This window comes from Mesocricetus auratus, unplaced genomic scaffold, assembly GCF_017639785.1.
Source record: "Mesocricetus auratus isolate SY011 unplaced genomic scaffold, BCM_Maur_2.0 Super-Scaffold_100022, whole genome shotgun sequence".
Classification (NCBI taxonomy): Eukaryota; Metazoa; Chordata; class Mammalia; order Rodentia; family Cricetidae; genus Mesocricetus; species Mesocricetus auratus.
In genome coordinates, this window is record NW_024429203.1 from 36,150,732 (window position 1) to 36,164,367 (window position 13,636).

General features: G+C 44.1%; 1 protein-coding gene across 1 annotated transcript in view; it reads left to right on the forward strand.

Moving 5' to 3' along the window:
* Edc3 (enhancer of mRNA decapping 3) overlaps positions 1-13,636 on the forward strand; it is a 39,328-nt gene that overhangs the window by 21,561 nt on the left and 4,131 nt on the right. The window contains exons 5-6 of the mRNA XM_040729683.1: positions 9,448-9,601; positions 12,022-12,239. Of these exons, the coding sequence (XP_040585617.1) occupies positions 9,448-9,601; positions 12,022-12,239 (372 nt within the window). The remainder of the gene's footprint in view (positions 1-9,447; positions 9,602-12,021; positions 12,240-13,636) is intronic.

Below are 13,636 nucleotides of genomic sequence, written 5' to 3' on the forward strand. Positions count from 1 at the left end.
TGCATATAGTCTATACATGTTGCAGTACCCTTGGACCCTAGAAGGGCAGCCAGTACTCCAGCCTCTACCTCAGTTAGTTTTAAGGGTTTTTTTTTTGTTTGTTTGTTTTAGACAAGGTGTCTCTATGTAGCCCTGGCTGGCCTGATTTACCAACTGCCTATTCCTGCTGCAGCTCTCTGGGCTGTTGTCCTTGTGACTCTGCAGAGGTGGTTGGATTGTGAAGTATGTGGTTTTTCTGGAATTATTTGGACCACATGAATTCCTGAGCTTGGGAAGATTATGGTCTGTCTTGTAGTTAAGTGACTAAAAAGTAAGAGTCCATAGTGAGAATGAGGAAAACATTTCAGATTCCAAAGAACCTGAGTAGACATTTCCTAAAGAGACCAAAACAGAGGTGGTGATTTGTCTTAGTTAGGGTTCTATTGCTGTGAAGAGACACCATTGATCATGGCAACTGTTACAAAGAAAAGCATTTCATTGGAGCTGGCTTACAGTTTCAGAGGTTTAGTTCATTATCATCTTGGTGGGAAGCATGGCAGTGTACAGGCAGACATGGTGCTGGAGAAGGAGCTGAGAGTTCTACATCTGGATCCATAGGCAACAGGCACAGAATGTTCCTCCACTAATTGTGGCTTGAGCATGATGAGACTCAACACCCCCCCCCACAGTGACGAACCTACTGCAACAAGTCCATACCTCCAGCTGCCTTTGAAACCTTGAAATCAGTTTGGGTGGTGGCAGCTGAGCACGCCTTTAATCCCAGTACTTGGGAGTTGGAGAAATCTCCTGGTTCAAGTACCTATCACATAATCTTTCCTATTAGACACCACACCTTTCCAACTTTGTTTTCATATATCTTTTATTTTTAATGACAGGAATAGAATGTTCTGTCCTCTTTTTTTCCTAAACTTGCAATCAACAAATATTCTACAAGCCACAGGTGCTGGTTCTTGATCAAGAACCCAGGGATACCAGTTTGTGTTGTGTAGTGATAAGTGGCATCTACTAGCGCATGGCAGTAAGGGGACAAGAAGCCCAGCAGCCTCTCACCACCTGGTTTTTCTTGTTTTCCCTTTAAAGCTATAGGGACCAGCAGCCTCTCACCACCTGGTTTTCTTGTTTTCCCTTTAAAGCTATAGGGACTCCCTCTATTAAGGTATCTCTTTTCTTGTTCTCCTCTATTCATCCCCCAATTCAGTCTTCCTGATCCTTCATGTTCTCCTCTCCCATTCTCTTCTTCCTTCCTCTTTCTCCTATACCCCTCTCCCCTCCCCCATGCTCCCAATTTATTCAGGAGATCTTGTCCATTTCCCCTTCTCCAGGGGATTATGTATGTCTCTCTTAGGGTCCTCCTTGTTTCTTAGCTTCTCTGGTGGTATGGATTGTAGGCTGGTAATCCTTTGCTCTATGTCTAATATCCATATATGAGTGAGGGAGAGGCAGGTGAATCTCTGTGAGTTCAAGGTCAGCCTGGTCTACAAAATGAGTTCCAGGACAGCCAAGGCTACACAGAGAAACCCTGTCTTGAAAAACAAACAACAAAAGAAAAAGAACGTATAGTAGGAAGAACTAGGGTCTACTTAGCAGTCAAGACCTTGACTTACATGCTCAAGGCCCTGGTCTCAATCCTCACTCAGCATGAAGATAGGGAATATTAAGAGATGGAGAGATCCCCTATGTGAGGCTGTGGATAGAAATGTGCTAGGTGTTGAAAGGCAGGCAAGCTTAGGATGGAGTTGAGAGCTTTAGTAAGGACACAACAGAAGCTCATGGGCAGAATTTTCTGGGCTGAGAAGAGGAAGATGTTTATCAATAAACTAGTCAGGTATTGATGACTAGTGTGAGTAAAAAGCTTGGAAGAGCCCGGCGGTGGTGGCGCACACCTTAATCCCAGCATTCGTGAGGCAGAGGCAGGTTATCTCTGAGTTCCAGACCAGTGTGGTCTACAAGAGCTAGTTCCAGGACAGTCTTCAATGCCACAGAGAAACCCTGTCTCGAAAAACAAAACAACAAAAAAATCTTAGAAGATTGTTTACTAGCCTTGTACATCTTTGTTAGCCTTGTCTATACATGGAGAATGACTGTGAAATCAGATCTCTGCAAGCAGACTGCCTTGATGGCCATTTCACTGATTTGGAGAACCTCAGTTCTAGCAGATCTCCATTTCCAGAGTAGAAAAAGTTACCCACGTTGGAAGACTTCAAGGTTTCTGGGCCTGTATGGAATTACCATTCTTTAGGTGTTGAGCATGAAACTTTGGAGTCATTTTTCCATCCTCCTTTCTGCAGAGAACTCGGCACTTCTTTTCTAATGGAATGGTAAGCAGTGCTGGTGTCTTCTTAGCAGCCCTAGGAGAGTGTTTCCTTTACTCACAGAGTGTCTGTTCTGTTCCCATGAAATTTTCATGACCCTTTAGTTTCTGTGCTATCTCATAAATCCCCAGATAGCCCTTGAAATCAGTTCTGTCTGACCTACATATATTACATATATATAGCTTTGCAATTGTTTGTATAATGTTCTCTATTTGTGGTTTGGGGAGCATTTTTTATTGTTTGTTTTGTCTTTTTGAGACAGAATTTCACTGTGTATCCTCATTTTGTCTAGAATTCCCTATCATCCTGTCTCAGCCTCCTAAAGCTGTGATTACAGGCATGTACCACCATGCCTAGCCTCCATAAATTATTATTTGAGCAGGGCATGGTGGTACACACCTTTAATGTGTATGTGGGGTGGTGCTTGCCACAGTAAACATGTATTGGTCAGAGTTCTCTCTGACAACCTTTTTGTGGGTTCCAGGGATTAAACTCTGATCATCAGATTTTTGTGTCAGGTGCTTTTTACCCTTTGAACCATCGCATCCCTCTACAAAGTGATTTCCAGGACATCCAGAGCTGTTACACAGAAAAACTCTGTCTTGAAAAAAAACAGAAACAAAACAAACAAAAAATTATGGGTCTGATGCCTGATTTTCTGAGTTTGATCCCCAAAACCCACACAATGATAAAAAAGTACTCACTCCCACAAATTTTCTTCACTATTGCATGTGTGCACAAAGAAGTAAGTAAATATAATAAAATGTTTCAAAGTAAAAATTGAGAAAAACTAATGCTATGAGAGGGAAGCTAAGAGTGTAAAGTATTTAGGAACTGTTGGGGGTAGAGACTAGAAGCCCCCAGTGTATCTGAGGCCTGATAGAGGTGGTGTGCCTGTGAGGTAAAGGCTTTGTGTGCCAGGAAAATATTTGTTGTTGTGTATCTGTAGGTTTCTCTTAGCAATCCCTTTTGATGCTACATTGCATTTTGTGGCAGATTTAATATAGATCTGCAGGGGCTGCCTCAAGGTGCTAATTTGCAGGTGGTTTTGAATCATAAAAAGAAAATAATGCTACCTCCTCCCAGAGCCCCCATTCTGGGACTGCCACAGAGTAGACACAGTTCACAGATCTAGAGAAATCTCATGCCCTTCTGTGGAATTATGCTTTGTTCATGAGACATAGGGCATTGAGCCTTTCCTACTAAAGGGCCACATTTGTGTGAAGATTGTGCTACATTGAGAGGTTCTCTGTTGTAAGGGTCTAGTTAAGCAGGAGAAAGGCTAGATATGGATAGATGGGGGAGGGGGGCTGAATGTGGTGCTGCCAGATTGGGGCATGGAGATATGAAGACGTGTGTGTCCATAAGGAGAGAAAGACCTGAGTGATGTAGGTTGCAGTGGGGAATACATAAGGGGTAGCGTGAGAAGGGACAGACATGCAATGCTGGGCCACTGGGTCCTAGGAAAGAGACAGCCCAGCTCTGAGCTGTGGGAATGAGCAATGCAAGGAGGAGCCTCCTTTCCCAGCTCCTGCATCTGTGCTTAAGTTGTTTTCCTTATTTCTAGAGCTTAATGAGAGCCTGTCACAAATTGCATAGTTATGTCCCCCTTTCTTTGGTACTGCTGTAAAATACATACTGATATTCAGAGAAACCCAGCAACTGATTTGACTGCCTTGATTCTCAAACAGTAAAGATCCACCTTCCTACCCAAACATAATTAGGCGTGGCCCTTGTTCAGACTGCCACTGTTATTGTTCGCAGTATACACACTATGTTCTTGCTTCCTTTCCTTTGGAGTTTATTTTATTGCCATGACTGTTTCTGATAAGCCAGTCTACCTTCTTGAACTTTATTTGTAAATGTTTAAAAGGAATATTTTGTGATGATTCTTATGTGTTCCTTTTGGAGAAGCAAACAGAGCAGGCTCTAGTAAAAGTCCCCAGCATATGACCACAGGCAAAGAGGATTCTAACCTCTGTTGCTTTAGGTTATAGAAATATGCCAGCACATCAACAGTACCCTTTCCTCTCTGCCCAGACCAGGAGAGAGGGTAGGAGACGCAGTTTCCAGCTGTAGTAACTCCTGACCAGGGTGGGGAGTGCTTGTCTCCCCTGGTTCATGGAGTGTCATTCTTATTCTTCAGGGCTATGAAGGTAGAATGCACTGAAAATGGCTCTACTTGTTCCCAGAGAGCTTCCTATCTGTGTGTACAACACAAAAGCCAAGCTTAGAAAGCTTGATTTATAGGGTAGCAGGGCCACCCCACTTAAAAACACAACGGTACTAGTTCAGGTAAACAGGTAAAGGAATGTAGACTGAGGGAAAGCTCTCCTTTGCATGACTTTGCAGGTTAAGAGGTTTTTGAAGTAGATAGGTGTATGGCTAGTCTTGATTGACAGGTTTGGAGTAGGACAGCTCAGGAGTCTTGAAAATTAAGCCAGCCTTTTTACTGCTCTGAGGTCTTTCTAGTTGGTTCTGATAATATGTTACTGTCTAAAGCAGGCCATTAAAAAAAATGACTGTTTTAATCAGCTTTTGACATGTAAGGTCAGGCTGCACCCTCAGTCTCAGTACCTGGGACACCAGTGACTTATATTTTAGAAAGGGATAGAAAGAGAGACTCAGTGTTTTTAATGGCACTGTTGGTCCCCTCAGCCCTCAATAGAAATGGGAGTTGAGCAGAATTATTCTGACAAATGTTGATCATTTCTCATTGTCTTACTCTGCCTTCACTTGAGAAGATGCAAGCCTGAACACTGTAGACTTGGGCTTTCATCTGGTTCCTGTTGTTGAAACATACAATATCCTCTTGTGTTTGGTTTGAGTAATCTATACAGCCAGAACTGGATTCATGATAGAAATAAATTTCTCACTGGTGGTGGTGGTGCACACCTTTAATCCCAGCAATAAGAAGGCAGAGGCAAGTGAATCTGTGAGTTTGAAGTAAGCCTGGTCTACAGAGTGAGTTCCTTGACAGCCAGGACCACACAGAGAAACCCTGTCTGAAAAGAAAAAAAAATTGCTAGAGCTTGGTTTGTTGTTGTTGTTGTTGTTGTTTTTTGTCTTTTAAATGTGTATGGGTATTTTGCCTACATGTATGTCTGTACCATGTATATACAGTATGCACAGAAGCCAGAAGGGGTGTCAGATCCCCTGGAACTGGGTTTTACAGATGGTGGTGAGCTGCCATGTGAGTATTGAGAATCCAGCCTATATCTTGTGAAAGAGTAGTTAGTGCTCTTCGTCTCTGAGCTGTCTCTCTATCCCAGAGCCAGTGTTTGCTTCTTTAGACAGGAAGCTGAATGCTCTTCTTTGGCAGTGGGTCTGATCCTCTGGGGCCAGTTCAGCATTCTTTTTTTTTTTTTTTTTTTTTTTTTTTTGGTTTTATGAGACAGGGTTTCTCTGTATTGTTTTGGAGGCTGTCGGTCCAGCCCGGCCTGGAACTCACAGAGATCCGCCTGCCTCTGCCTCCCGAGTGCTGGGATTAAAGGCATGCGCCACCACCGCCCGGCCAGCATTCACATTTTTAAGATGACATTGTTGTCTTGGCGAGAAGGAGACCTTGGTTCTTAAGGCAAGGACTTCAGATCACAAGTTTTTACTTTGGTATTTCTTCTTTGGTTTCCTGCTCTCTGAAATGTCACTGGTCTGCAGATACTGGTATATGCGGAGTACACCATGTAAACTTTTCTAAGTATATTAGCTGCTAGACAGAATTCTTAGACTTTTGTTTCCAGTGAATGAAAATAATGTTCGGTCAAGTAGCTTGACAGTTGTTTTGCAATGGTCAGAGGTTGAGTAGTATGCAAATAGGGGGAAAATGTCAAATTATTTGAGTAAAAAAGTTGCTATCTGAATTTATTTAAGCTAAGAGGAAGATCTAAGTGGAAGAGAGAAATAAGAGGAAGCAGAGAGCAAATGGGTGGAACTTCCTGTCAAGAAATTGATGAGAATAGCAGTGTTCAGAGAGGTCAAAGGGCTAGTTAGTGTCTGCTCCAATTCTTGGAATAGAGGAACAGCCTGTTTATGAGGAAAATCCACAGTCCAGGGTGACTCTCCTCCCGCTTTGGGGACTGTTCTCTTTTACTGTGATGGATTGCTGTGGCACCCATGCGTAGTGGCCTGAAACTGCTAAGGGGCGAGAGCAAGTTCTCCTGGTATGTGTTGATCCAGGGCAGTGCTCTCAACCTTGCTAATGCTGCGATCCTTTAATATAGTTCCTCATGTTGTGCTGACCCCAATCAGAATTATTTTCATTGCTACTTCATAACTAATTTTGTTACTGTTAGGAATAGTAATGTAAATATCTGTGTTTTCTGGTGGTCTTTAGGTGACCCCCCATAAAAGGGTCATTTGACCCTGGGGTTGAGAACCACCACAGGTTGAAAACCACTAATCTAGACCCAGTTATATATAGGTTGTTATTTACTCCTCAAGCTTGCCTTAGCCTCAGAGAGGAAGGTAGACCAGGTAAGGCTTGGTCTTGTTTTTAAAACAGGCCCTCTACATAGTCCTGACTGCCCTGGAACTCACTATGTAGACCAGGCTTTTCTCAAACTCTCAGAGATCTGACTGCGTATGTCTCTGGACTGCTGAGATTAAAGGCGAGCATTGCCATGCATTTGCAAGACTTGGTCTTAAAAAGTTGGCATTTGGCCTAGGATAGCTCATTTGGTAGAGTTTTTGCCTACCATGCACAAAGTTCTGGGTTCAGTTCTCTTTCTCTCTCTCTCTCTCTTTGGTTTTTGTAGACAGAGAACTGTATTGTTTTGGAGGCTGTCCTGGAACTTGCTCTGTAGACCAGGCTGGCCTCGAACTCACAGAGATCTGCCTTCCGCTGCCTCCCAGGTGCTGGGATTAAAGGCGTGTGCCACCAACGTCTGGCTTGGGTTCAGTTCTCAATACTGAATTAATAGTGTGTGATAGGGGAAGTCCTGTGTATATGTCAATAAAGCACTGTTGGCCAATAGGAAAGCAAGATAGGTGGGACTATGACTCCAGGAGTGATGTTACTTTGGAAAAGAGTTTTTGTTTATGTTTCTACAGAAAATAAAAAGCTGAGGATTCCTTCCAGGCTTCTGTGGTTTGATGAACCAAGACCCCCCCGGAAGCAGTGGGCCAGGTGTTCCAACAATTGAGACAGCTAAGATGATGCACCCTTATAGACACCGAAAATAAGGACTTACACAGGTTTCTGAGTTTTGTCATGATCCCCATGGTATGAACAGTGCCCCCTTCTAGCACGAAACAGTTTGGAATAAGCGACGTCCAAATCCGCATATTGTTTATAAATCCTTGTTTTCATTTGAATGGGGTTGCTTATAATTGGTTAATGATCACAACCAATCTCTTTTTAAAGGAAAAAGGGGATTAAGGTATGGAAATGAATACTTTGTATTGGTATGGTTTTTCATTTATTGAGACAAATTCAAGGTCAATTTTGTGATGTGTATATTTTTCCTCTTGATTACTTCACTCAGTTTTTTTTTAAGATTTATTTATTATGTAGTATTCTGTCTGCACATACGCCTGCAGTCCAGAAGGGGGTGTCAGATCTCACTACAGATGGTTGTGAGCCACCATGTGATTGCTGGGAATTGAACTCAGGACCTTTGGAAGAAAAACCAGTGCTCTTAACCTTTTTCCTCTTGATTAAGTATTGTGCTTATACTGATCTTTTAAAATGTAATGCATAGTTAAATACAGAATATCGATAGTTACTTATAATAGTCAGAACTTATACTTAGGTAAGTTAGGTTTTCTAGATATACAGAAATATATTTGAGATAGATACAGTCTTCAAACCTTTCAAAGACCTTCAGAAAATGGCATTTAAAATGGTTTAGGGTTTTTCTTGACAATGAGAAATGTCTGCGCCTGGCAGCACCAATTACGTCTGAGAGGAAGATGGGCATTGAAGAAACTCATTATGGAGTTTGCTTTCAACGTGGCAAGATTAACCATTTGGGCAAGAAACTGCTCTTGCCTGGACTGCTTGACTGTTGCTGTATAAACTGGATATACAGGACCCACAGGAAAGTGACTGTTGAACTCAAACAGTCCTTCAGGGTTCCCGATTCATGGAAGAGTCTACGAGACTTTCTACAGGACACAGAAAAATGACTGACAGACTATTGATGCAGATGGACAGTTTGAAATTTCCTGCTTTGCTGAGAAGTCTTCCAGACACACTGTGGTCTATGGGATGAAGATGGATGCCCCAACGTTACAGAGGAACTTCGGGTGACTGTCCAGGAAGCGAGATGTCTCTGTCAGTTCTAGTGTTTACATATTATCCTTCTGTGGTCTTTGATAGAGTTGAAGACAGATGGTTATAGTTTTCCTTAGTTACGATAAAAGATAAGCTACATATAGAACTTTGGACTCACAAGGATTGGATGGATGATACTGTCTTTAAATTTTGCTAAAATATTGTAACTGTGTTCTTACTCGATAACTGTTCTGTTATATATAATTTGACTATGTTAAAGTTAGACCTTTCCTTTTGTTTAAACAGAAAAGAGGAGATGATGGGGGAAGTCCTGTGTATATGTCAATAAAGCACTGTTGGCCAATAGGGAAGCAAGATAGGTGGGACTAGAAGTCGAGGAGGACTCTGGGTAGGAGAAACACGGGGAGTCACGATGTAGCCCACCAGAGAACTAAGATGTCTGGAACTTTTCTCCGGTAAGAGAAATACTTAGATTAACCATTATGGGATAAATACTTAAGTCAGAGCTAGCTAGTCAGAAACAAGCAAGGCCAACAACTTCATGATTAATACAGTGTCTTGTGTGTTATTTGGGGACTACAACTTGGCAGAGCCCAGGCGACTGGCAGGGGTGGGAGGGGACCAAAACGGCAGACAAGAAAAAGGCTTCTCCAAGTGTGGTTGTACTCACTTGTAATTCCAGCATTCAGGAGGTGGAAACAGGAGGATTTGGAGTTCAAAGTCATCCTTGGCTACATAGTAAGTTTAAGCCTGGGCTACAAGGGAGACTGTGTCTCCAAAACAAACCAACAAACAAACAAATAAAAAAGCTGGCATTTGCTGAGTATACTTAGAATGTCCACATTTTAAACCTGGTTCTTCTAGTGATTTTTCCTGGCTCCTTGCCTCTTTTAACCACAGACTCTGGCCTGGTGGTCCCAAGTGTTTCCTATGAGCTACATAAAAAGCTGTTGTCTGTGGCTGAGAAGCATGGGCTGACCTTAGAGCGGAGACTTGAGATGACCGGTGTGTGTGCCAGCCAGATGGCACTGACTCTCCTTGGAGGACCCAACAGGTAAGTGGCTCCAGACTGACAATCCTGAATGTGGGATGATGATGTCCTGCCTGGTCAGCCCACAACACTGACATGCACAGGGAACTGCTGCCAGGCAGTCACCGCTCATCTCACGGCAGCCTCCCTATGTGCCAGATGTCTTTGCTTGCCTTTCTCTTACCCATCTCCTGGAAGTCCTTACTCTTCCTTCTTTCCTGACAGCAGTTGCCTGGGCTTTTGAGCCCTGCCAATTGACAGGCCTGACTTTGAAAAGGCTGCATAGATCTGGCTTTTGACACTCAGTCTTTCAGTAGGAAGCTCATCAGTTTTGAGCACATACTTCTAGAAACACCCTGAGCACCTAGCAGAGGAGATAGTTCCTGCCTGCCAAGGTCATTGTTAGGAACAGCATGGTCTTACTAGTGGGTGTGTACTAGACCTTGTGCTTGACACTGAGCGTACCAGTGACAACACACTGTTGTGCCCAAATTCTGAACCCCAAATCACCAAGAGACCCGTTCCAGTGCAAAAGCAAAGAGTCTTTAATACTTTAACGAATTGACTGCATTAACTCAGTTCCTCTGTCTGTCTGACACAGCAGGTGGAGGGAGAAGGTCTCGAAGGGACCTTGAGGCAGGGAATTTATTGGATAGAGCAAGAGGAGTGTCTAGGGGTCTGCAACAGTCTCAGGATTGGTGCATTTTTGGGCTTGGGCAACCTGTCCTGTGTTATGTGGTCAACTGGTTGCTGTGGCCTTTAGGCCCTCCCAGGGTGGTTGCTATGCTCTGTACACCACTGTTATCGCAAAGCACATCCAGAGTGTACCAGCTAAGTTCTGATTGGTTCCTTGCCACATAGAGGGTATCTGACCTCCTAGTAACCAGGAGGTGGGGCAGGGTCAGGAAGCTCAGTACATGTTACTGAGTCAGAGGCCTACCTCTTGCTGGGTCTTTTGTGCAGCCTGTCATGGCTGCCAAAGCAGGGGGCTGGGTGAGGGTCTAGTCCCTTCACCATGATTTAAGGGGAACAGAGCTTGAAGGACCGCCCAGGTAATACTGCTGGTACTGGGAGCCAGATCTCCACTCTGCAGAGATGATGCGGGTGCTAGACGTCAGTCTACTTTCATGCTGGTAAGGGCTTGTGATGGGGTGAAGAGGGCCCATTGGAGAAGCAGACCCTGTGAGTCAGTTGCCCGCACTCTGCAGTATCTGTCTAAAGGGAGAAGTAGTGTGTTTCTTCTAGAGCAGTGGTTCACAACCTTTCAAATACTGTAGTCCTTCAGTACAGGCCTCATGTTGTGGTGACCCCAACCATAAAATTATTTTCATTGCTATTTCATAACTAATTTTGGTACTTTTATGAGTTGTAATGTAATATCTGATATGCAATTCCTTTGAAATAGGTTTAACCCCCAAAGAGGTCACAACTCCCATGTTGAGAACCACTGCTCTAGAGGCAGAGATAATGGGGTAGTGACTAGTAGGGTGTCTGTATACAGGATGGTGCTAAATTCTCCCAAGTGTGTTTGGGAAGGGAAGTCCTGAAATTCTTTTTGGTCTTCAATACCTGTAATCTTCCTCCCTGTGGGGATGGTGACTGGCACTGCTCCACCCCTAAGTCTTACAGTTTACCTCTCCTCAGCCTTTCTGACTGTGATGTGGGCCCCCCTCTGGGGCTTATCTAAACTCCCTCAGCATTGGCTCTCAGAACCCAGAGACAGCTTTGGCTAGCAAGAAAACAAGTACTGCTTTCTCCAAGTCAGGTCCTTCCCTGGTGCCTAATCTCAGTTGAGAATTGTGTTGGGAATTGCTTCTCATCCATTTGCTCACACAGCTCGCTAGGCGATACTAGGAATTATTCACAGCATTGTCCTCATCAGATTATTGGCACCTTAGGAGCAAACTTGGAGGACAAATAGGGGTTGAGAAAAGGAGAACAAGTAGTGTGAGTCAGAGTAATCCCCCAGAGGGGAGAGCCTTGATCTAGAACTCAAACAAAACGTTGCTCAGAGTTTGAAAAGTGGAGGGATCTTTGGCCAGAGGATATAGTTTGAGCATGGGCAGGAAAGAGCCTTCCAACTGCAGGAAAGAATGAGGAACCAAGTAACCTTGGGGGTCTGAAGGTCAGAGATGGAGCAGCTCTGCCTCATGGTGTTTTGGGCCTGGCAGTTCACATGAAGATGTTCTGGGTCGGAACATAGTTTTCACAAGCAGGGCAGTGTGCTACTTGTTCTGGGTGAACTCCTGGTGGGAAGAACAAGCAATGAGGGCCACGCCACAGGCCCATTAGACTTGTAGTGGGCTTGGATTTCCCTGGGGCCTAGGATTGGTCAGCAGTGGACAGTGAGTACCCCTGAGAGTAACAGTTGCCCGCTTCTGTGATGGGGATGTGAGGACCGTCCAGTCTGTGTCCAGCAACTGCTTCTCCACTTTGTGTTCTAGGTTGAATCCTAAGAATGTCCACCAGAGGCCTACAGTAGCCCTGCTGTGTGGTCCCCATGTGAAGGGGGCTCAGGGTATCAGTTGTGGGAGGCACCTAGCCAACCATGATGTGCAAGTCATCCTCTTCCTGCCCAACTTTGTCAAGATGCTGGAGTCTATCACCAATGAACTGTCTCTCTTCAGCAAGACCCAAGGTCAACAAGTGTCTAGCCTAAGAGGTGAGCATCAGTGTTGGAGTGTAGCTCAAGAATAGAATATTTAATTTCTGTGTAAAGACCTAGGTTCATAAAAAAAGTGCCCTCTAAGTATCTGCCAAGGTTTCCTACTTCCTTGGTAGCAGTGTGGTGGTGCCATCTGGTGGTGACAAGTAGGAAGACAGCACATGGGTAGTGGTGACCCACACCTAAAATCTCAGCACTCAGGATGTAGGGACAGCAGTTTCTTGAGTTTGAGGCCAGCCAGAACTACATAGTGAGAATCTATCTGGGGAAAATATATGTGTATGTATGTACGCATGCACACTCAATGTTCTGTTTCCAAGGGGTCTTTAAATTACCTAGAGGAAATACCCCAGGCCCTACCCTTTTCCTGCCCCTCAGAGAGATCTGGATACCCACTAACTTATTCCATAAATATTTATGGAACAGGCACTTTTATGGGAATAAACATGGCAATGATTTTTTTTTAGTCCATTTCCCCAGCTGGGTGTGATGGTGTGTGATTTTAATCTCAGTACTTGAAGGGTAGAGACAGGCTAATAATCTTTGTGAGCTCAAGGCCATCCTGGTCTACGTATCAAGTTCCAGGGGTACATAGTGAGAAAAAGAAAAAAATGTTTTCATCAAAGAAAAAAATGTTTTCCCATGATGTGATTCACATTGTGGTTAGGAGAGATGAACATACAGGTAAGTAACATTAGGTTAGATAGTATTAAATGTTATGGAGTAAAATGTAGCAGGAAAGACAATGTTCTGGAAGACTTGGGGAGAGTGTTTCTGAGTTGGGTCACCACACGGGTTTGAGCTTTGACTCCAGGTAGGATGGAGAGTCACTGAGAGCACCAGCAGAGAGAGCTTGTCTACTAAGATGTTTCTTTGTAGACAGAATCTCACCATATATCCATGTGGGACCTGGAACTCTGTACATCAGGCTACCCTCAAACCCATATACTCAAACCTGCTGCTTTTCTAGCTCAGCTCATAGACAAGCCCTCTGGGTTTTGAGTGGTAATTGGGGCACAGAAGGGTTCTGAGATGCTCTTATGAGAATTGGGGGTAGCTGATAGTTGAGACCCTACCTATGCTGGAGGTGGTGGAAAGTGGTTAGCTTCTGAATAATTTGTGAAGTTAAAGTCAGCTCACTGAAAAGAGGCAAAAGAAGAGATAGGAAGGACACCAGTGAGCAGCTCAGAAGGGCCAAGGCATAGAGAGCTCAGCTTCCAAGCCAGCCTTAGCAATGCAATTAAAAAGGGGTGGGGGTGGGGTAGAGAAATGGCTCTGTGGCTAAAAGCAATTGCTCTACTTGCTGAGGGCCTGGATTCAATTCATAGCACCCACATGGCAGCTCAAAACCCCATGTAGCTCCAGTTGTAGGGTACTTGACAGCCTCTTCTGCC